This window comes from Macaca nemestrina, chromosome 8, assembly GCF_043159975.1.
Source record: "Macaca nemestrina isolate mMacNem1 chromosome 8, mMacNem.hap1, whole genome shotgun sequence".
NCBI lineage: Eukaryota > Metazoa > Chordata > Mammalia > Primates > Cercopithecidae > Macaca > Macaca nemestrina.
The window spans coordinates 26,729,847-26,754,266 of NC_092132.1; the positions used below are offsets into that span (position 1 = coordinate 26,729,847).

Consider the following 24,420-nt stretch of genomic DNA (forward strand, 5'->3'; position numbering starts at 1 on the left):
ACCCTTCGTTTTACTAGTAATGACAATTCCTATTTGGCCAAGTGCTTATGAATTCAGATTTGTGATCATGTAATCAGTATTGAAATCTGTATAGAGTAATATCACAAAGTTCTACACTTAGGTAGACGTCAATCCCCTTACTACAATTCATGTTTTGGGACAGGGGGCAAATTACCTACACTCACTGAGCCTCAATTTCCTCATCTGGAAAATAGTGATATCTGACAATATTGTAGTGATTAAAGGAGATGATGTATGTCAAGGTCCTTAGACAGAGCTTGGCACTTGCAATTTCCCAACAAACGCTACTTATAACAATGATTAAAAAAATAACAATAGTAATAATAAATGATTTATTGAATACTTACTATGTAACCACAATTGTGACCAAAAATCTGGAAGATATGAAGCATAAGACTCAGTTCCAGCACTCGAAGTGCTTATATACTATAAGGAACAAATAATAGTATCATAATGAACACAGAATTTGGCTTATGAGAGGTAGGGGATGAGGTCTGGACTTTGCCCCTTACTAAAATTGGGTGTAACTGTTAGGAACTGTACTTGGCTGTTTATTAAAAAAAAAAAAAAAAGACTAAAAATAAGTCATTTAAACAATACATGATTGCAGTCTGTGAAAGATACTAAAGCAAAAGCTAAGCTGTGCCCAAATTACTGACCCACAGAAACTGAAGTAATACATGGTATTGTTATAAACCACTAAACATTGGGATAATCTGTTAACAACAATCGATTAATATATGTGGCTCATCATGTTGTTGTATACAATTGTAATTCCTTCATTCTCATTACTTTATAGGAGGGTTTGGAAAGCTTTTTTTTTTTTTTTTTTTTTTTTTCCTGTAAAGGATCAGGTAGGAAATATTTGAGGCTTTGTAGGACAAGAGGCAAAATTGAGGATATTATGTAAGTATGTCTACATAATTTCCAGGTTTTGAAAATTATACCTTTTTGTATTTTCCCAACCATTTAAAAACATAAAAATCATACTTAGCTGGTGAGCCATAAAAAATAAATGTCTCATTGCTCTTAGTTTGTTGACCCCTGCTATATGGAATTATTTGTTTATACCAGAGTTCATCTCTCCAATCTGTTGTTGATAAATATTTGAGTTGTTTTCCATTTGGGAAACATTAAAATAATACAGCCACAAACATTCTTGCACGTGTCTTTTGGAGAACATGTGTATGCATATTTGTTTGGTGTAAACCTAGGAGTAGAACTACTGGGTCACAGCATAAGCATATATTCAGCTCAATGTTTCAGATGGTTTTCCAAAGTGGTTTTGTGTTTGCACACCACCAGCAATATATGAGTCTTTACTGCTTCACAATCTTGCCAAGAGTTGGTATTTTGTGTCTTTTTCTTTCAAACATTCTCGTGACAAATGTAATTTTTTTTCTTTAGCACTTCCCAGGTGATTCTAATATTCAGCCAGAATTGAAAACCTCTGCACAACTATTGTTTATCCCTTATTAGGCAGAACCACATGAAACTGCTCTATTTGTAGGTTTTAAAAATGTTCAAACATTGGCTATTTCATATGGTTGAAACTAACATCTCCTTCACATTTTATTTATACTAAAAATAAAACTCGTCTAGAATGCACATCACTGGGAAAAATATTAAAGACTTGAGCTAAGCTGAAGTTTTAAAATTAACAACAGATTTCAGTGACTTTTATATTTTAATATCACCCACATATTTAAAAGCTTGGAAACAGACCAGTGGTTTTCATCCTCAATGAAGACTGGAATCACCTCTAGGTTTTTAAAACCTAAGTGCCTCTACCCAAACCCCCATAAGCCCTGATTCTGTGAGACTAAGATAAAGCTTAGGAATATTTATAAAAGGCTGATGCACAGCCAAGGTTGAGAACCATTGATACTACCTGTCCTATGGTTTTCGTTCATATTCATTCAATCTAAGAAAATACTTAATGTTTTGGTGATTTTATATACATAAAGTAGGAAAGCACCTGGATTTCAGTTTTTTCCAGGTTTTAGAATGCTTGGCTGTGTATAAGGTTGGAAAATTCTTTTTCTCATGGAAATTATGTCTCACTGAATGGGTCTCTCTCTACTGTACCTAAAAGGGAGGCTTAGCTTTGACTTCTACACAGCTCCATGGACTCAGAATTAAAGTATCAACAAGAGCATTTAATGGTTATACGCAAGTATTCTTTAACATGCCTATACACGTGTTATTATTATATATTACCCAATAGGAGGACTAGGCATGTAATTAGTGACCAGAACAACAGGTGTGCATGTAGACACCCAGAAACAAAATTGTTTTGAGATTTTTTTTTTTTTTTTTGCTAATGACCAAGACAGACAAAAATGTCTAAGTAGTCATCATGGGAAGAATCCGATTTTTGCACTTCCTTATTTTACAGAGATTAACATTATATATGGGTGACTGGGTGGATGTGGTACCAAATGCATTTCCAACCTGAAGGCCTTTAAAAGTCAATCCAATCTTGAGCCAGATTTATTCCTGAGGCTATTCCCTTACCCTTTACAGCCACAACTGTATCCGTATTTTCATATGCAGGAAAAAATGTTTAGAAACTTAATTTTTACCAGCTGTCGAATTGTATTGCTATCCACGTGATTCCCCTTATCCTGTCTGCTTATATCAACCCCAGCACCTACAGCTAGGACGTAGTTTTCAGAAGTTGAAGGAACGTGATTCTCAGGCACTGTTAATTATTAGGCCCTATCAAAGGCTGTCAGCAGGCTCCAAGGCTAGCCAAATTGAAAGCCTCCTATCCTGGAAGCCAGGCAGGCTTTCATCTGACCTCCTCTGGTACAATCCTGGTTCCGACTTTGTTCCTAACAACCCCTTGGGGATGTTGCCTATTGGGGTTTAAGCCACTCCTCCTCCCCTACACCCCCATGCCAAGTATTTAGCCACCTGAACCACCCTGTAGGATCAGAAGACGGCTGTATCAACCGGCGGAATTCCCTCACAAAACCCATACATCTCAGGGTGCGAAGGAACAAGTTTCAACCTCAGCCTGGGCAGCGCTCTCTGGCCCAGGTGGAGAACCACAGGCGGACAGTGGTTCTGCTCTCCCTACTAAATGGTGGTTCAGGAGGTCAGGGGGCGGTACCTGCGGCAGAGGCCCGGGGACGAGCTCGGGGGAGCTCATCACACTGCTGACCGGCACCTGCCCACCTCACCACACCTGCTACGTGCCAACCCCCTTGTAATGGACAGGGACGGGCTCAATCACGGGTCCCTACTCTTAGCACCGAAGCTATCTCAGCGCACGGCCTCCTGGGAGATGTAGTCCACACCGCTTCCCGGGACACCCCCCCACCCCCCCCATCCCACACCCCAAGCGTCCTGGGTTCCCTCACAACTTCCCCAGGAGAGATTACTCGGTCTGGTCAGCTGAAGCTGGAGCTGCTGTCCGAGTGTGGGGGCAGGCGGCGCCTCCGCGTTGGAGTCGGGGTGCTCTCCCGAGTCCAAGTGAAGGGAGGGAACTACACTTCCCAGGACGCCCTGCGCGAGCCAAGCCCGGAGCCGGCTGCCTCGCTTTGCGTGACCGCGGCAGGTTGGTCCTGGAGCAGATAAGCTCAGAATATTTAGGCGAAAGCGAGAGGAGGGGGGGAGCGCGGGGCAGGAGGAGTACCTCGGCCAAGAAAATTATGCATGCGTTAGGGAAGCTCTGAGAGAATGGCTGTGGAAGGTAAGGGACGCTTGGGGCATTTTTAAGCTCCTTCTTAACCCGCGCACCCCAAGCCACACATCCCCGATGAAGCTTGGCGATCGTGGGGAGGCGAGGAAAGGGGGTGGCGGAGAGCGGGCCCCTTCCTCCTCCACCTCTTGGCACTCACCTGCGCCGCCAAGGCCAGTAGGCGCTTTAATTCAGTTGCTTTGGAGAGACGTGAAGGGTAGGTGCGCAAGACTTTGAGGTAGGAGGTGTGGAGAGGAGTGTCCCTGATGCGAAACGATATCCTGGAAATGGGGGGAAAGCCGGAGGATCCGGCATGAGGTTTGGCCCCAAGATGCCCTTTTTCCCTGCCCCTTCCCTCCGGAGCGGGCTGGGTGGCCGCAGGGCTGGGGATGCTTGGTTGGCCCCCTCACGTGGGAGAGGTCCCCGGCCCAGGTGCGTCATCCGGAAGCTTGGACTGGGATTGGGTCGAGGGCCCTTCGTCCTGTGCACCCAGCAGCGGCGGCCGCAGATGTATCCAGAGGGTAGAGGTGTCCCTACACCTGTCTCTGCTTATACAGCCAGCGCCCCGGGCTTAGCAAAGTTTACAGACATGAAATGTAATCAGCCAGGGAAAAGAAGTGCAACAACCTCTTCGATTTGGGTGAATCCTTTTCTTTGAAGACCACTTTCTTCTTACAGTCTTGAGCCTCGACTTTGCAGTTTTGACCGTACAGTCCTGCCTCCCTTGAACTTCCTGGTTGAAAGCAGGGTCGGGCTGTTCGTGAGGGATCCTGAGTTTTTCATTTCCGATTCTCTTACCTTGGAACACAAACTTCCTTGTTTAGGGTAGTTTCTGAAGAAGAAAAAAAGATTGTGGACCAGAAGCGTTTGTGATGTCACATTAGAGGTCAAGCTGTACCTAAATGATGAAATGATTGTGGGACAAAATGGGAGCCTGCATTCACCTACAGAATTTTGGTTTCTGAGTGCGGTCAGGTCAGAGGGGGTACTGAGGTAGGGAGAGGAGGCATGCTTGCCAGCTGCTTCAGGCGCCTTGCCAAGGGGAAATGAGCCTATTCCTTGTAGGCTAGAGACCAGAAGGAACCACAAGGGCTGGCTTGCTCCTCCCTCTGCTCCCTGCCCCAAGAGAAAGAAACTGAACTAATCTGACTCTTGCTCCCCTTATAACGACTGTCTTAAGAACCCGAAGTAGCAACAACCCAGCTCCTACACTCAGCGCCCATAAACTCGGGAAACTCTTGCCTTTGGGCTATCTCAGGTTCAGAGATCCTCAGCCAGCCACTTCCAGCTTTCCTAACTTTATTAACAAAAATGAAGTCCTCTCGCTTACAACCAAGATTTTTCTAGGTTTTCTTGTCGGTGCAAATGTACCAGTAGGGTGAGAATCTCTCTCTCTCTCTCTCTCTTTTTTTTTTTTTTTTGTATCGTTATGATTGATAGTGAGTCAAGACTTAAGATGCCAAAAAAAAAACAAAACAAAAGCCGGGATAAAGTTCATCTTGAGCTTGAGACCAAGGATATGTTGACGTACTCCTTAAATATACCTTCTACGTCACCCATCAGGTGGCACTGATTATGATCTCTCCTCTTCACCACTCCTGTGTCCCCAAGACAGGGACACTCCCCCTTGTTGCTAGTCCACACTGTTCTCGAAAACAATTTCTTGTCCACTGTAAGAAGTATAAATTCGTCTTATTTCTTGCCTGATGGGTGATTATACCAGTGAAGCCAGACTTTACAAAAACAAGAACTTAGGAAGGAAGTACATGTGGACTATGGAGAGTTTATTTTCTAGTGACTTATTTGGTTAAAGTACCTGTCTAGTAAACAGGAGATCCTGAGTTTGAATCACAGTGAGGTCTCAAAGAATGAAGGAAGTATTTTTAACTTTAGCTGCAAATATGATTCTTATCTTTTGTCTTTGCAAAGAGGTCAGCCTGGACCAGTCTCTTCCTGGTTACTCCTACCTGGTCTTTCAAGCCTCAGGGGAAATGTCACTTGCTCTGGGAACCTGTCCCAGCCCTCCTTTCTCTTCTGCCTTCTCAGCACTCTTTCCAGTCTATGGGAGGTGCCTCCTGCTCACATTTATCTTAACACTTATCATACTTAATCTACCTCTTACTAAACTGTAACCCCCTTGCGGGTTAGACTTGGACTTTATATTCCCAGCTTATAGCACAGTACTTGGCCCATAATAGGTACTCAGTGCTCATTCATTGCATGGCAAATATATTCATGGAGGTTTTGTAACTGGTTCTATAAGGGTACATGGGGCTTTCTTGGAAGCCTAAATGCCTTACAATCAGGGACTTCTGACAGATTTGAAGACGGGAGGTTTTTTTTTTTTTTTGGTTTTTTTTTTTTGAGATGGTGTTTTGCTCTGTCACCCAGGCTAGAGTGCAGTGGCATAATCGCGGTTCACTGCAAGCTCCGCCTCCTGGGTTCACCCCAATCTCCTGCCTCAGCCTCCCGAGTAGCTGGGACTACAGGCGCCCGCCACCACGCCTGGCTAATTTTTTTGCATTTTTAGTAGAGACGGGGTTTCACCGTGTTAGCCAGGATGGTCTCGGTCTCTTGACCTCGTGATCTGCCCACCTTGAAGTTCCCTTCTCTTCAGTCTTTTGTCTTGATGCCCAAAAAATCTTTTAGAGCAGTAGTTTACATCTACTGCTGAGTGACATTGTCTCTGGGCACATTTGGGATATGTAGGAACTGCGGCTGGGGGCTGCTATTGGTATTTTGTGCCCATGGCCAGAGATAATCATGGCCTGCAGTGCATGGCCTTCCCATATCATATTGCCAAGCCATGGTCAAGCAATGACCAGTTTACCCAACTCATTGAGAAATGCTGCTTCAGAGAATAAGGAGTTTTGCCAGAGGAACTGGAATAGAAAATACAGTTTGAATTACTTAACATCTAAGCTTTAGTCTCCACATCTGGAAAAAATGGGCTCACTACTGGTTACCTCCTGGGAACACTGTGAGGATTAAATAAAGGAGGGGCTTCTGGAAGGGTGTCTGGAACCTGTATCCTAAGTAAATCTCACTGGTACTCACATCCCTTCTCTTAAGAAAAGCTATACTAATTGGCATGTGTTTTATATCCTGAATTTTCACTTATTCATGCCAGCCAGTTTTTCTAATTAGTAACAAATTAGAAGGTTTTTTACTATGTGTAACATTTTTCTTAAGTAAACTTGAACTTGAATTTGTAAAAGTGTTAATAGCAAGTAGTTCTCTCATTCATTTTGCTGAACCTGCAGCTGTGTGTTTAAGGTGAAAAAGAGGTGCCCTTTGTTTATTGTTTAACTACCCTGGGTTATGTTTTCTTCTTAGTTTAATTGCAACGTCCTATCTATGTCTCCTAGTCTGGTTGCGACCCATGCTTTGCATTTATGGGCAGCTTACAAGTGTGCTTTCCAGCCCCAGAACAGGGTATGATCTTATGGTCTGCATTTGGATTAGGATTATACTGGCATCCATTGTCTTTTTTAAAAAACAAAAACAAAAGCAGTGTCTTGTGAAACAAATTAGCAGGACTAGGAACTAGGACCTCTTGGAAGGAGGTAGCAGGGACCCCAAACTATTCCATTCTCTATGGACAGACTATGTATAGATGGTTGCGCCTATTGATGTTTTCTAACGGAAGTGGGTTGCAGTATTATTCAGGGAGAAGAAAAATGTGGATTCATTGGGGACAGTGTTGTATTCATCTTTGTATTCATCTCTGTATTCCAGGGATGGTGCCTGGCACTTAGGAGGCCCACAGTCATTTGTTTCATGAATGACATATAAATGGACGAGTCCCTAGATCTAGAGAAGGGTTTTTTACCCCTCATCCCCAATTCCTTTTCTTGCTTCATCCTCAGAGATTTATGAAAAAAGTAGGGAGGATGGACATTGTACATGGTAATTTCTATTCCAGGTCTAACAGAATAGCACCTCTCACATGGCAGAAAAATGATTTCCAATATTCAGCACTCACCTCTCTCCCCAAGAAAAACATGTCAAATGCAAGACTATATGCTCTGAATGACATCTATATTAAGAAATCTGAATTTTCCATCATCAGTGAACACATTAGCTTACCAAATATCTTCTGATAAGTCATTCAGTGCTCAGGTTCTATGTTTTTTATCCTGTAGGAGAGTGCAGAAACTACCCATCGCCAAAATATTGTAAGGCTAAGTAATAATAACAGTGACTGGGAAAATGGGAAGTGAGATCGCGTCAAACACTTGTGACAAATAGAAGCAGTCATGGTAAACACTGGGCTTTGCAGCCCCATAAATGATGACTTTGTACCCAACTTGAATTCAGAACTGCATCACAGAGAGTAAAAGGAGTCACATGGGAGATAAAAACATCATTTTTATCACAAGGGTATAGTGGGTAATTTTTTCTAACTTTGGGTTGGAGAGTAAGTGGGCTTGCTAATATCGTACCCAGCAGTGAACTTACCCGTCACAGGGATGCCTCCCTCTACACTAGTGGCCCTTAACCTTTTTGGCACCAGGGATAAGATTTATGGCAGACAGTTTTTCCATGGGGGATGGTTTTGGGATGAAACTGTTCCACCTCAGATCATCAGGTATTAGATTCTCATAAGAAATGTGCAACCTAGATCTCTCGCATGTGCAATTCACAGTAGGGTTTTCACTCCTCTGAGAATGTAATGCCTCCGCTGATCTGACAGGAAGTAGAGCTCAGGCGGTAGTGCTTGCTTGCTCACTGCTCACCTGCGGCTGTGTGGCGCAGTTCCTAAATAGGCCATGGACTGATACCAGTTCACCACCCAGGGGTTGGAGACCCCTGCTCTATACCACTGACAGCTGGAGAGCAGAGATAACTTGGGCTCCTGCAGCAGGCAGGTGGGACCCAAAGGAAGGGGGGGGAACCTATGCTTTGTGCCTTTTCACAGACTTGCTCATCAGAGAGTTGACTTCTCCTCTCCTGAGGAGGACCCGGAGGGTGAAGAGGGAGACCAGAAGTGTAATTCTGATGGATTTCCCTTCATAGAACACAAGAAGCTCTGTCCGGCCTCTGTGTGACTCTCTTGGTGCTAGCTTACCTATGCCTTGCTAACTAGCTTACCTATGCTTTGCTAACTAGCTTACCTATGCTTTCCTAACTACCTTTTCTTCTTGAGAACATCATTTGAATGTACCTCTTCTGGTGGCACTTTCTAAGGGCAAGGACTATGTCTCATGCCTCATCCATGAAGCTTGAATGAATGAATGACTGAATAGAGACAAATGAAGGAATGGGTGGGTTTATGACTGCTTTTGATTTCCGCAGTAACTCCCATACACACTTAATGAGAACTTCCAACGGTGTTCCTCTGTAGAGCAGATGTCGTGAAGGCAGTGAGATGATGGACAAGTTTCCCTCATAGGTACTTAACTCTGGGGCAGCTTCATGGTGTGATTGTTAAACTAATTACTCCCTGATTCTCTCCCATTCACTTATTCCTGAGGGTCTTTTTTTCTTATTTTTATTATGTTCTCTAGACCACCAGATTTGACTTTCCTGCATCAGCAGTTTCTGTTGATCACTTTGTTTTAGGAAGGAGATTGACGGCTAGAAGTTCGTCATTGAAAATTCCTGTCCAGTGACTGTGTGAACAAGAATTGGGGCTTCCAACCTAGTTTGAAACTTGCTGTGGCAGCGGTTCCTGCCACCCCCATCTCTTTTGTAGCCCTCTTAGCTAGTTCAGACAGGGCTTCAGTCTAATCGTACTGTTGTATTGCCTAGCCCAGCCCTTCCTAATTCCTTTTATCCCACCCTTTCTTTCTCATCTGCCTTGCTGTTCTCTCATGCCTGAAGAAACAAGGGCTGGTGCTGAGAAGCAGAAACTGGGAAACCTTTGCTGGTGTAGCTGTGTTTTGTAATGCTGAGTCACAGTGGATGATGTGGTGATATGTTACAAAGGTAGGGGGAACTGGGGATCTGAAGCCCACGCTTGAACTCTGGCGAGTGAGTGTCAGATGTTGTGTATTTAATTATGAGAAAGAGGGGATATTGTAAATGCTCATCCACAGGCATTCAAGCAGATTGTGTGTATCTGTTGATAAGCAGTAGAGTAGCACCCATGTACAAGGAACTCTATGAGATGTGGTGGGGAGTGTAATAAGGAAGGGAGCTTAGCCCATTCTGCCCTCTGCCAGTCCAGCCCTTCCCTGCAGCCTCCACTGGGGGAAGGAGACAGAGAAGCAGATTAGACTGAATGATATAAGTGCTAAATAAAAGTACAAGCACCATAACGTGGGAGGTCTGAGAACAAATGGAGCATTTAGTTCTGAGCTGGATGGGGATAGCCTAATGAAAGGAATAGCATTGAGTGAGCTTTTGAGTAGGATTTTGATGGGTGGGAATCCAGGAAAAGGCACAAAACTGAGTAGTGTATGTATAATGTGTGCTTCCTAATGGATTTCCCCCACATCCCAGGGATGTGGTAGTTTAGTCCTTTATAGGAAGGGAAGTGAATGGGGAGCCTCCTAACTCATGTCTGGTAAAGTCCTTTTCCTAAGGGCTGTATTATTTGCCTGGCCAAACCTGCAACATTCCCCACAGTCCAGTGGGATCTTGCATATGGTCCTTTTGAAACCACAAGAGCAAGCGTGGAAAGCTGCTCTCTTATAAATCAAGTTGATTCCTCCCCAGTTTTCTGAAGTGGAATGTAGCAGCACCACCCGCTCTGAGCTGGCTCATGAGAGCAAACTTGGCTATATTTAGTCTGATTTTTCTAAAGTGTGGGTGCAAGAATCTGCTTGTACAGCTTGCCTCCCATGTGAAGAGCAGGACAGGACAGCAGCTGTCGGGTGACAGCGGTGGCCCACCTCACTGCCTTCAGCAGCCTCCTTCCCAGAGCGCTGGGGCTGGGAAGAGCCCATTGGCAGGTTTTGTTCCTTTGCTCCTCCTTGCTTCCTGCCCTTGCTGCTGCAGAAGTTGTTTGTGTTTTAGTCGGCAAATCCCGACTCAAGTGATTTGACAGATGCTTGTGGATTGTCTATGGGGTGTGGCTCTCAGAGCTACAGCTGCCCTGGAGACCTGGGGTACAGAATGGGCTCAGGCCTGCTCATGGTTTGTCACTGCCTCCACAGTGCACGACTCTTCCAGTGCAGGATCATAGCAGTCACAGTGTTGTCTTTAAATGCTTTACATGTGCAACATCTGCAACCGGGCTAGATGTGAACCCCAGCTCCTCCCAGGACCTGCTGGGTGCCTGGGTAATTCACTGAACAGCTCGGAGACTCCTTTGCCTGTCTATCAAACGAGAATATTAATGGTAATGACCTCATGGGCATGTTGAGAAGGTTAAATTAGTATAAGGGAAGCTCTTAAGACCTGGTTTGTGGTAGGTGCTCAGTAAACACTGAGTAAGATGTTAGACAAGATGATGGTGATGATGCTGTCTGTTTCACCTTGTCTTCCTGCCATACTTATCAAAGCATCTAAGCCATTTTTATAGCATTTTTACAGTCCTGTGATATTACAGTCTGGCATAATAGTGCATGCTCAATGAGGGAATGTGGGTTATGAGAGTTGGAAGAACACCAACAAAGTGTCATTGATAAAATACAAGGCATCCTCAGTTTAAAATGCATTTTTTGATGTATTCCTTATCTGACTCTGTGCAGTTATGAGGCAACAGAGGGAAGTAAAAGTTATGATTATATTCACTAAAGACTCATCACTTACATAATTTTTCTCTACCACAAATTTACTTGCCACTTAACACCAGCAGTTTTGTAGGCTGGCCTCTCTCTGATTGTCTGATCATCATCCATCCATACAATATGTATGCAAAGTAAGTTGATTACAAAGAGAAATTTCAGATCTTGCAAAAGAGAAAATAGTTCATGGACTCTATGAAAGTGACATTGGGAAACTGCTGGAATCATGTGCCATGGCCCAATTAAGATCTGACTGAGTTAGGCCAGATAACCATTAAAGAAGAGAAAATTGATTAAGATATTGACTTGATAGGCATTAAAGAGAAATATTAGGACCTTTTAGGGATTAAGAGAAGTCTTTAGTGAAAAGAGATGCTCTAAATATTTTGGGGAAAAATGATCTCCTTTATAATCGTGCTATGAAAAGTCAAGAATGAAATGAAAGATATTTTGTCCTGCTGACGTAAGTCCTGTTGCTGAAGTTATATAACAAATAAAAAATTGAATCTTTTTTTGTTCTAAGAATTAACACATATTTTCAATTATAACCTAAATTTGGGTAAATATCAGATAAACTTCTCCCTTTTTCTTTTCAAGGTAAATTACCACTGAAACTCACTATTAATTTTGAAACTCTAGCCCCCATTTCAAGTATATTCTTTTTCTTCCTTTCTCTTTCATGGTTTTTTATTGGTATTTAAATTGGTTTTAAACCTTGGGTTGTTTAGATACAATTTACATACAGTAAAATCAACTATTGTAGTTCTTTAAGTTTTGGTAAATGTAGTCTTGTAACCACTACCACCATCAAGATAGACAGCAATTTGAACACCTTGTAAAGTTTCCTTATGCCCCTTTGTGGTCAGTGGTCAGTCTTTCCTTCCACAGCCTTTCCTTCCACAGCCCCTGACAAGTACTGCTCTAAAGTCTGTGCCTAGACTTTTGCCTTTTCTAGATTTCATGTAAATGGTGTCATACACTGTGTTGCCATTTGAGTCTGGTTTCTTTCACTGAGTGTAATGCATTGAAATTCTTCCATGTTGTTGCCTGATTCAATAGTTCAGCTCTTTTCATCGCTCACTAATATTCCATGGAATATCTATACAGCAGTTTATTCACCAATTGAAGTACATTTAGGTTGTTTCCAGTAATTGGTAATTATGAGTAAAACACTAAAAGCAGTTGCTTACAGGTTGTGCAAACCTAAATTTATTTCTCTTGTGTAAATAGCTAGGAGTGGGATTTTCAAGTCATACAGTGAGTATGTTTTACCTTTATTAGAAACCGCTGAATGGTCTTCCAGATTGACAGTGTCTCATATGTGTTCTCTTTTATTTGGATTTTTTTCCCCTGTGCTTATCTTCTGATAATGACAACCTCACAAGGACAAGAGAGTTAGATTAATGGGGCTATGCAGGTAGTTGGGAGGGAATAGAAGGACACAGTTTTCCAGAGGTGAGTTTCTTGAGCTACACTGCTACAAGATTGGGCAGTATTACTATGGCAGATTACCCTTGATTACCAGTTCAGTACAGACATCAAGCATGGATATAACCCACAAATGCCACTTCTTTTGGCATATAAAAGAAGGCTTCTAAATTTTATCTTGTAATAAGAATTTGTCATCAAGTTCTGTTTTGTGATTTTGCTGTTGTTGTAGAAAAACAATCAGATAAGGAAGACAGGTCAAGGAGAGCTTATTTTGGAGGAAAATTAGGCAAGACAGGAAAGGGAATACTAACAGGTCACACAAGATGAATTTAGCTAGAAAGGGAAAAACTTACCTGCCCCTGAAAGGAATTGGTCTTGCCTGCCAAGGTTGGTTATGGACTCCATCTCGTGAAGCCTGAGAAAAGGTTAGTTGACCATTTCACCATTTCTGGTATGGTTAAGTTTTGGGGATGGCAGGGATGAGGCTTATATTTTGCTGTGCTGTGTGATTCTGATTTAGAACAGTGTCTTGTTCTAATGATGTCTAATCGGATGTCCATTTATACAATAGGAGCAGTGCTTGGTTCACTTGCGAAGGCCACATTTTACCCAGCCACATATTGGGTATGGGGCCTGATAGTGGGATTGCTTCTAAGTGAAAAGACTATGTAATTTGGATACTGACATATTGGGATTTTCCAGGGCTTACCATTGGTCTCTGGGACCATAGAATGGAATATTTGAATTTAGAATTACCACAGAACTCCCAGACAAATGATTGCTCTAATACTTGTTGTCTGAGATTGTAAAATGTGAACATTTCAGTTGAGGGTTTTGTTTTTGTTTTTGGAGAATATGCCTGTGCAGTCCATGGAGGGAAAAACATGATGTTATTAACCAGGCTCCCATAGGTGTACTTTGTACTTGATTTTGTGTGAAGTTTGTCTATTTCCTGCTTGATGATCAGTGATGTTTTTGGTGGAGGAGAAGGTGAAACTAGGAACCAAGAAATGGGGACAGGGAAGGGATGGTTGGAGCTGGAGATGGGGCATCCAAATCCTAGCCTCAGTCGAGTCATTATCCTTTTGTTCTCTTTCCATCTCTGAGAGTAGCACCAGGTATGTATCAGTGTTTTGTGATGCCTTAGCTCTTGCCTTTCATTTTTTTTCTGCTTTCTAAGCCTTTTTACATTGTGGTCGTTTAGTAGATACTTCTGCCTGGATAAACTATGGGACTGATAATTTTGTGTTAGTCATCTAGGGAAGTATATGTGGGTATAGCCTTCACTTCCCATCACTTAGAAGTACACTGAGTACCTACTATATGCCAGGATCTAGAAGAAATTTGATTTATAGTTAGATAATAGGGTGGATAAGCTTAGGAAAACCAAGTGTGCCAGAGTCTGAGATCTTAGGCAGTGTTTCCTTAGATGATAAGATTCTCCTGGGACACTTGATAATATCCGTATTCCTACTTCTCACCTTAGGGTAATCTTTTCAGGTAAATCAGAAATGGGGTCCTGAATCTAATATGCATCCTGATTCATTCTTACTAAACTTATTTAGGAGACCCTGACTGATCTAGGGATAGAATAAGATCACAAGAGGGAACTGCAGGATTTCATGAGATCCTTGACTGCCTTGCAACTGCAGGCATAATTTGTGTTTGGAAATGATGTGTATTTTCATGGGGAGAGAGACTGGAGCTTTTATCCTATTGTCACAAGGGCTAAAGATAGTAATCTCTGGTCCATGAGCACATGTATTTGCCTTTTTTATTCTCTAATCATCAGCAGTGCCTACAACCATATCTGGCTCATAGAAGGCACTCAACTGTTGAGTAAACACAAGAAATAATGTTATTTTGTGATCCCTCTGAGCCAGGATCTTTATGCCCACTCTCTAAAACTTGGTTTTCATAATGCAGTGAGCTATATGAGTTTTTCTCCCACCTAATCATTGAGAGAATTTAGGTCCAGAGAATATAAGTAATTTTCCTGAGTCCACACTGCTAATTTGTGGTAGAACTGGGCTTTGTAGCTATGTCTGCCATATGCCAGAGTCCTTGCGTTTTCACTGTATTGTGTTGCTTTCTGGTTTGTCCACGTTTGATAATTTTGTTCTGATTTACTGGTTGTCTTTCGGAAACCTTGGTTACTTAAGAAAAACAGCATTATAATAAAACAAAAAATTGCTTAATTGGGCTCTGCAATGGGGAAAATTCTTTGGAGTTTTTAGATCAAATTTTCAGTAAAGTGTTTATCTTGGTATTAGCTTTCTCCACTTTTGCATTCTCTCTTTTTATGGAGCTCTAGGTCTTTGGGTTTTTGTTGTTTTCTCATGCTGCCATCCAAATTCACCTGTGCCTCAACACAGAATTAGTGTAAATTGCTATTTTATTTGGACAGTAAGTATTCACTGTGCACTTGCCATAAGCTCAACACCGTGAATGACACTGGGAAATACAAAAGAATCTATGGATGTTGAACTTGCTGCTCTTGGAATTTACAGTACAGCCAGAGCTTCAAGACTCCTGTCATATCACGGCAAAAAAGGTTGGAACATGGGCAGGGCATGTGGGCAGGAAGGCTGTCTAGGGGCTCTGCTCTGTCTGTATCAGAGGGGAGCTGCCATACCCACAGCAATGGTCCTCCCACTTCCCTGGACTCCCCTGGAGAGGTTGTATATGGATTTGTTTTGTTTTTTAAATAGAATGAACTAACTGAAATGGAAAGTTTGTTCACAGTCTGGAAAGATTGAAAAAGCAAGGGGGAAGCTAAAGCAATGTAATAATAGGGTGATAAGGGAAAATAAATGGACAGGGTGGGCAGATGTTAGAAATGTTTCTTAGGTGAAAATGAAGATACGAAGATACGATTTGGGATTGTTTAGTTCTAGGGAGCGGTAGACACATAATTGCTTCCAACTCTTCAGGACTCTCCACTGCCAATAAAATAAAGTCCAAACCTCTTAGCATTCAGGGTCCTTCCCAGATTGCCAGGATCTCCTGCTCCAGGCTGATGTCCCATTCCTTCCCCTTAGGGCTCTTCCTAGATCTTCAGCCAAGTCCAGCTACTGTTTCCTGGGCTTTTGGTGTAAATTTGACTACAGATGATAGTAAAATAAAAATTCGTAAAGTAGACCGTAATGAAACAGATGTGCAACAGTAAACTGCGGTACAGAAGTGCTCAGTGAACCCACTTCATTTGTTCTCCTTTGTGTTTGACCTGCATGGTGGCCAGAGGTGCTTCTGACAATTTTCACTTTGTATACTTTTGTTCCTTGATATAGCCCAACACATTATGACCACCCTCACTCACGGATTCACTAAAAATTTGGGTGAGTCATTATCTTACTTGTTTTTATTCTATCTTTTAAAATGTATGTATACATACTAGGAAAAATGTAAATATAGCTCACATTGATTTCAATGTTTATATTAGAAATGTTTGGGATCTTTAGAAGTTTAGGTTTTTAGGACCAGAAATATGCTGTGGGAATGTAACTCCTGTTTATATCAGTTAACTTATGGTAAAATTGGGTTCATAATATGTTGTGTCACTTAAAGGTGTCATTTCCAGGAACCTATTGAGGACCATTAAATGAGACTTCCCGTACCTTGGATCCCTCCTGTCTTTGTTTAGGCTGTTCTTCCCATCTCTCGTGCCTCCCCACCACATGCTCACACATGGTACCTTTCATATCCTTTCAGCACTTTGGGAGGCCAAGGTGGGCAGATTACCTGAGGTCAGGAGTTTGAGATCAGCCTGGCCAGCATGGTGAAACCCCATCTCTACTAAAAATACAAAAGTTAGCCAGGTGTGGTGGCATGCACCTGTAGTCCCAGCTACTCGGGTGGCTGAGGCAGAAGAATTGCTTGAACCAGAGAGGTGGAGGTTGCAATGAGCCGAGATCATGCCACTGCACTCTGGCCTGGGCTACAGAGTGAGACTCCATCTCAGAACAAAACAAAACAAAACAAAACAAACAAACAAACAAACAAAAAAAACAAAAAACACAAATCCTTCTATCCTTCTACATACACATCTAAGGCAAGAAGAAAGGTGAGCAAGAGCAGGAGATTCCCTCGTGTAAGAAAAGCATGGCTGCTAGGCAATGCAGTGCTTAAGAAATGGGACAGGAGGAGGAAACTAGGAAACTGAAGGAGACAAGCAGAGACAGCCAGTGGTGGTAGACATCCCATTTCCGAGTGGGGTGTGTCATTGTGACAAGATGCACAGCCAGCCAGCAAGGTGTGTGCTGGGAAGTACCCCCGGGGCTTGGCAATCAGTAAAAGGCATTCTGATGAAATGGGGAGGCAAATCCATATCATAATGTTTTAAGGATTAAATGGGTGATGAGAAAGCTACTCTTGATGCAAATTTATGGAAATGAAAAGAGGGAAATGTATTGAGGTGGAAAGAAGGGAGAAATAGTTGTAGCAAGAGAGAAATCAAGGTCAAAGGGGCTGTAAATGTGGCGAGATGCTGAAAGAAGGAAGATAAAGGGTTATACCTAGGCTAGAAACATGTTAAAGGAAGTTTTTGTAAAAGGTAGAAAATATTTGAGAGTGTTTATAGACTATGCACATTGACTTAGTGGAGAGGAAGATTTTGAAGATACAAAGGATAGAAGAGATGACTGATAGAGCAAGGGCCACCAGGAATTTAGATGTAGTAGCCCTTAGAGAAGGTACTGTTCCTGCTGGAAGATATAGGTGCTGGGTAGGACAGATAAGGAGAGTTATAAATACAAAATATGAAAAAAATTCCTGTACTACATGATAGGCACTGTTCTAGGTGCTTGTCATATTAACTTGTTAATCTTCAATCAACCCTTTCAGGTAGGTATCATTATCATCCCTATTTACAAATAACAAAAGAGACTCAGAAAGCTTAACTTGCTCATGGTCACACAGCTAGTAAGCAGCAGAGTTGAAATTTGATAAAGATGCTGCCTAACAAAATGTTCATCCAATTTCCTAATTAGGACATTTGGCCAGATGCGGTGGCTCATGCCTGTAATCCCAGCACTTTGGGAGATCGAGGCGGGCAGATCACCTGAGGTCGGGAGTTCAAGACAAGCCTAACCAATATAGAGAAACCCAATCTCTACTAAAAATACAAAAATTAGCTGGGCATAGTGGCACATGCCTATAGTCTCAGCTACTCAGGAAGCTGGGGCAGGAGAATCAAACCCGGGAGGCGGAGGTTGCAGAGAACCGAGATTGCGCCATTGCACTCCAGCCTGGGCAACAAGAGTGAAATTGCGTTTCAAAAAAAAGGATATTTGGGGAATATTGGATCAGGACTTTTATCATCTTCAGCATTTTCTTTAAAATTGTAACAAAGAATGACTTATTCTTTCTTGTGAATTCATTTGTTTTACAATAACTAACTCCAGGTAGGGTAGGAATGGAATAGGAGGACTTCTATTCTCAAATGTCAGGAGAGGATATAATTTTCAGAACATGAGTCATATTCTGGAGAGGTTAGGCCTTGGTAGGTGCTTGCCTATGGAGTAGGGGTTGGGTGCACCAGCCAGCCAGGTGGTACCATGAGAGTGCTCTGACACTACAGCCTGGGGTTGGGATTAAGTGAAACAACAGAAAGTAGAGGGAGTGTCAGAAAGGAAAGGTAAAAAAGATGCTGAAAATAAACCTGGTTAACTTCACAATTTTGCTAAGACAGACACATGATCTCCCTTTCCTTCTCCTATCTCCTGCCTCCTTCCTGCTCTCAGAGGCTTTAAGATTTAGGTTTCTAGGGTGTTCAGGTTTTTGTCCCTGATTTTAATGGTAAGGGAGAGCGATTCTCCTTGGCTGATGCTCAAGTCTATTGCTTGGTAAGTACCACTATACTGTCTTATGAATCCTGCCTCCTCCGACTGCTTTGCCTGGCCAGGGTTTGTTTGTTTGTTTGTTTGGTTGGTTTTTAACGGAAACTCAATAGCTGATGGCTTTGGCACCTGCATGTTTTCTGGGGACACCCCAGGGCCATCATCACTGAGATCATGCCACCCTGGCTTTACATATACTCTGTGCTTTCCAAAATACAGTTTCTCATCTGAGCCACCATTGATGCACTGGCAGCTGGAACAGGTGCTCTTCTTCCCCTTTCACAAACAAGGATGTTAAGACTCCCTTACCCAAGGTCACATAATTCATTAGTTGCAGAACTTGGATTTAGAACTTGATATATTGAGTCTTTTTCTTGAGGCTTTTATCATTGCTGCCATGATTGGAAGGGATGGCACAGAGCCCACTTTACAGGGGTTTGCAAATGGGATATTAAAAGGGATCGAGAATCTTTCTTAAGTTATGGATGAAGGCAGCCAGACTAGGGCCAAGGTCTTGGGGCTCTCCAAGGTGCCTAGTGCGTGACTCAAGTAATGAGAGTTTTAAGTTCCTTTTGTTTTTCCCAGCATTTTGTTAATTGACTCTCCAGTACCAGATCTTCTAAATTTCCCTATTAAGCTAATATTTTAAAACATTATTATCTGGTCATGAAAATCCTTTGTATTCAGCAGAGCAAGAAAGAAATCATAAAAACACAAATAAGAAACTAACAGTACCAATTGTTAACATTTATTAGGTACTCACTGATATTAGCAGCCAGAATTGCTCTTCAGCCAGTGAACCCTGGTACATACAGCTATACTGGTTGTTGATGGTCAGTGTGTGTGTGTGTGTGGGTGTGTGTGTGTGTGTGTGTATGTATATGTATTCTGATGGGTTTGTTTGTTTTCAGGCCATACTGGTTGTTGTGTATTTTGAATATCCTACTTGCTCACAATAATCCTATGAGATGATTATTAATATTATCTCCATTTCCTTTCTTTAAAAAAATTTCATAGCAACATCTTAGAAAATATCTCCTTTCTAGATGAAAAAATTGAGGCCTAAAAGATTAAATAATTTTTCTAAGGCCAGTAGCTGGTAAATGAGAGAGTAAGAATTCAAACTCAAGTTCAGATAACTTCAGTGTTTGATCTCTTGCCACTAACTGAGCCTGCCACTCTGACATACCCCATAGTTACCCCAAGGATTATTAACATTTCCTTCTAGGCTTTCTATAAATGACTAGCTATACCTGGAGTAACGTAAGCTATTCTAGCAAATCTTAATCGTTGTTGATAAAATATTTTTTTAAATAATGTATTTTTTCACTTTCTTTTGGTAAATGTGTGTAAGTACAGTAAGTAATCTCATTTTCCTTAGATACAGCCCTTAATGAGGCCAGTGATGGGAACTTGGGAAAGCAACAAATTACTGTCCAAGTTTGAAAAGGTACCATCCCTTTCTGTTCTGTACCTGGGACTTTTTGATGGTTGTTGTCGAGGCTAGAAACTTAGAAAACACTTAGCTTTTCTAGTGAAAGGCATATCTGTGTTGGACCAAATGAGGGGCCTTTGCAATATGAAGACAGTATCTAAGTTATTTGTAAACTCATTGTTATATTTCTTAACCTATGCTCATCTGTCTTTATCACAGCTTACTGATTATCCACATGCATTACTTTTACTTGATTATTTTCATGACATTTTATTGATTGATTGATTGATTGATTGAGATGGAGTCTCGCTCTGTCGCCCAGGCTGGAGTGCAGTGGCGCAATCTCGGCTCACTGCAAGCTCCGCCTCCCGGGTTCACGCCATTCTCCTGCCTCAGCCTCCCGAGTAGCTGGGACTACAGGCGCCCGCCACCTCGCCTGGCTAATTATTTTGTATTTTTAGTAGAGACGGGGTTTCACCGAGTTAGCCAGGATGGTCTCGATCTCCTGACCTCCTAATCCGCCCGCCTTGGCCTCCCAAAGTGCTGGGATTACAGGCGTGAGCCACCGCACCCGGCCGACATTTTATTCTTGTAATCATCAATATATTCTTTTAACAAGGTTTTCCATCCATCATTTTCTTTTGAGATTTCATGTTGATCTGGTCTGTCTAGTCATCCCCCTAATGTTTCATTGGTCTTTTCTTTCTCTTGGTATACTGTGGAGGCTGTTTAGCTCTTTTTATCTTAAAATTTTAAAATCCTTGATTAAACATTCAGAAACACTGCAGCTCTTACATTCAACCACTATACTTCTGTGACCTCTTAGTGTCATTATTTCTAAATTAGGATTCTGATTTTAGGCAATAAAACATCTTATATACAAGTATTTTATATACAAACATTATATATAAATTTCATATACAAATATAGATAAATATTCTCTACCATTTCTTAAATGCTTACGTGTATACCAAGTATTGTGGCTTATAAACATTCTCTCTGATGCTGACAACATTGTAGTTATTCTCATTTTATATATAAGGAAACAAGCTCTAGGTAGGTAACTTACCTGGTGCCATTTAGTGGAAGAAGCAGTTGGAAGTGAAGCCTGATATGTATGTATAGTTGAAATCATCATTAGAATAGTGGCTAAATGTATCAAGTACTTTATGCCAGAAAGTATAATAAGCACTTTATATAGGTAAAATTTAGATTTTATTTTTATTAAAGTTATATGTGAACATAATTTTAAAAATTAGTCATTGTCTTTTAAAACTATGCTTAGTAATTTTTTGTTATATGCTAAGAGTTCTATAAACTTATCACTAATTTAAATAAAAAGTTCCCTTGTTTGTTAAATTTCCTTCCAATACATTCATATATTAGGGATCCTATCAATTTTTTCTCATTGAAGAAATTCCCCGCAAATAATTCTGAAATTTGTTCCAAATAGGTCATTCTGTTCTCTTGACTTGCTCCATAGCTGTTGCCTTTGGATTTCCTTTCACTATCGTCCATGGGATGCCTTTCTTGCTTTTGTGTTAGTTTCGCTCTAGGATCCTGAGTGTTCTTTGTTTTCACCTTGGTTTTGATGGAGTACATCCTCCTGAGAAAAGCTACCTGGGAAGCATAGTTTTGAGAACTTGCATATCTGAAAAAGATTTTATTCTACCCTTGTACTTAATTTATAAGTTGACTGGATTTAAGCTTTTTTTTGAAAGTTGGAAATTATCTTTCCCCACAATTTTGAAGTGTCTAATATATTCTAGTTTCCAGTCATGTTTTTGGGAAATCTAAAGCCATTCTGATTTTTACTCCTTTGTATTAAAACACACTTAATTCTTCTTGAAATTATTGAATCTTTTCTCTAGTCTTAGTGTTCAGAAATTCCATGATAATATGCCTAGGTTTGAGTCTATTTTTGTCTACTGTGTAGTGTATTTCATAGTGTTTCTGAATGGAAACTCATGTTGTTCATTTCTGGGATTTTTTTTTGAATTATTTATTTGATTTTCTTTTATGTATTTTCTTCTTTCTTTCTCCAGCTTTTATTTTTGAGATGATAAATTGGCTGGACTAGTTCTTATTTTTTAAAGTATATGTTTGCTATTTTTCATCTGTTATTTTTTATTTGTGGGTATATTTTATTTTCATGTTTCTCTGGCATTTACAATTTCTATATAATTTTTAATTTTTAAGACCTTGGTTTTTGGAAAAAAATTCAGCATCCTATTTTGTGAATGTAATGTTTCTATGTTTTATTGATTATCATTTATTAATGATATTTTTATTTGCTTAAGTGTACTCTTCATAGTTCTTTCTTCCTAATTGGTTATTTGTTTTTGTTTGTTCATTCTGGAATATTTGACAATATTAGAGACTTTGCTCATATTTGAGTGGCCCACTTTGAAAAAAGCATTGAAAGTTCTCTAGGTATGAATGGGGCTTTTTGATCACGGTCTTCATTGTAAGATGAGTTGACTGATTATATTTAGGGGCAGAGAGAGGGTCTTCTTATATCAGACTGTTCAGGTCTTTTTTAATAGACTGGTTAGTTACCCAGAGAAAAGTCAGTCTTTGAACTCTCAGTTTCTGATTCCAGAGTTTGTACTTCGTCCACACATTTTATTTTCAGATATGTTTCAGTGTCTATGTACATTTTATTGTGTTGTCTCTAAGAAAGTTAGCAATTGAAATGTAGATTAGGCATTCTCATTTCTGAAGATGATTCCTTTAATCAGGGATTCCCTTCTATAATTGTAATTTTTTAAAATTGTGTTTGAGCACCTAGAAGAATGTCTGGGGCACAGTAGGCACTCAGAAAATAATTGTTAAATGAATTCAGATATTGCACACAACATTGGGCTTTCTGAATCATATATGATAGGAAGTAGAAGAAAGCCCAAGAGTCCTAAGTCCCATTCTAGTCCTGTACTGCGTGTGTACACACTCAGATTTGACAAAGGCAGTTGTGCAAACCAAAATACCTTCAGCCCTGAAACAGAGGCTTCCTCTGTATGGAACTTCTTGGGGCAAGCATATTTTTTTTCTATTTGGCAATTGGGAGGTATTATTGAAGTGGTACCAACCATAAGTGCGCCTGAAAGGATCAAGCAGAAAAAGAATTTGTGGGGTACAGAACTATTTTGCTTAAGAACTCTGGGGGTACTTGGGAGTGAAGATTGCAGCCTTCTGGATCTTGATTTAAGCATACAGTCTGCTGACTGCTTCCCAGACACCTTCCCATCTGTTCCTTTCTGCTGAATGGGTCTTTTTAAACTTAGACTGGAGAGATGTCCCTAAGGGCCTCTCCACAGCTGTCTCTTTCCTTCCCTATTAGCTTTCTTTCCTCTCTTTCTCTGTGCTTCTACCCACCAATTCTTCATCTTTGGAGTAGGGATGGGGGTAAGAGATAGTTAATGACCTGGATTTTAGAGGAGCCAACTGCCAAACTAAACAGGCTCAGCTATTGGCATGGCCATTTGCTCTGTGATATTGCTTTTGACATCTGGGTCCCCATTCTTAGGGCGGGATCAGTGGAGTAAGGCTTCCCCAAAAGAAGCAGGCAGAGGGCAAGACCACAGTATTTCTACGGTTTCTCTTCTGATCATAATGAGTAATGATGTCTGAACTTACGATACTCAGTCTGCCAGCCATGTTAAGTTTTTGTCAGTGAGTGGGATAAAAGGGAGTTGTAGTAGAAAATAGAATAATAATGAGGAGGGTATGGTGTCTGGAAATATTTAAACAAAGAAGAGTCACTGTCTAGGCATGGAGAGAAAAATAATTTATTGCTTTAAGCTATATCATATATTTAGACCTGAAAGCATAGTTTGTTTGTAAACTTAATTTTAACCTAATTTAATATATTCTGGTAATATCCTACAGTAAGATACAATTAGAAATTTAAGATTTTTTTTTAAATGCAACATAGTAACATTTCCCTACCTTTTAAATTAACCTTTTAAGATGATTATAATTACATGCCTATTATATATACCTTTTGGAAAATAGGAAAAAAAAATCTCCATGAATTCACCTTCAGAAGACGGCCATTGTTAGTATTTGGCATATTTTCTTCAAGCCTTTTTCTTTTTGTATGGTTTTTTGTTTTGCATAGCAGTCATAAGGCATTTTGCTTGCCTTTTAGTGGGATTTTTTGGGTCTTCAATTGGAGTTGACTATGGTTATGTTCTGATAATGCATGTCTGTGATTTATTCTTTTCTTGTCATGAGTCTGAATAAGGAGTGCCTTAGTTCTTGGCTTGAATAAATTCTCTATCTTCTTTTAACATAACACATTGTTCAGATTAGAAAAGTGAATAATTGTTA

At 40.9% G+C, this 24,420-nt stretch overlaps 1 protein-coding gene and 1 long non-coding RNA gene across 12 annotated transcripts in view; one reads left to right on the plus strand and one right to left on the minus strand.

Annotated features, from left to right (window-relative positions):
* Positions 1–4,739, minus strand: part of LOC139355602 (uncharacterized) — a 281,629-nt gene extending 276,890 nt beyond the window's left edge. For 4 of the 5 annotated variants that reach the window (XR_011606365.1, XR_011606368.1, XR_011606364.1 and 1 more), the window contains exon 1: positions 3,870–4,739. This is a non-coding gene — a long non-coding RNA (uncharacterized lncRNA). The remainder of the gene's footprint in view (positions 1–3,869) is intronic. The other variant, XR_011606366.1, reaches the window with a different exon arrangement.
* Positions 3,562–24,420, plus strand: part of LOC105468533 (sterile alpha motif domain containing 12) — a 495,768-nt gene continuing 474,909 nt past the window's right edge. For 6 of the 7 annotated variants that reach the window (XR_979516.3, XR_011606361.1, XR_011606363.1 and 3 more), the window contains exon 1: positions 3,562–3,721. Coding sequence is in view for 3 of the 7 variants with exons in the window: in XM_011718764.2 (XP_011717066.2) it covers positions 3,709–3,721 (13 nt within the window). In the remaining 4 variants the exon portion in view is untranslated. The remainder of the gene's footprint in view (positions 3,722–24,420) is intronic. The other variant, XM_071067437.1, reaches the window with a different exon arrangement.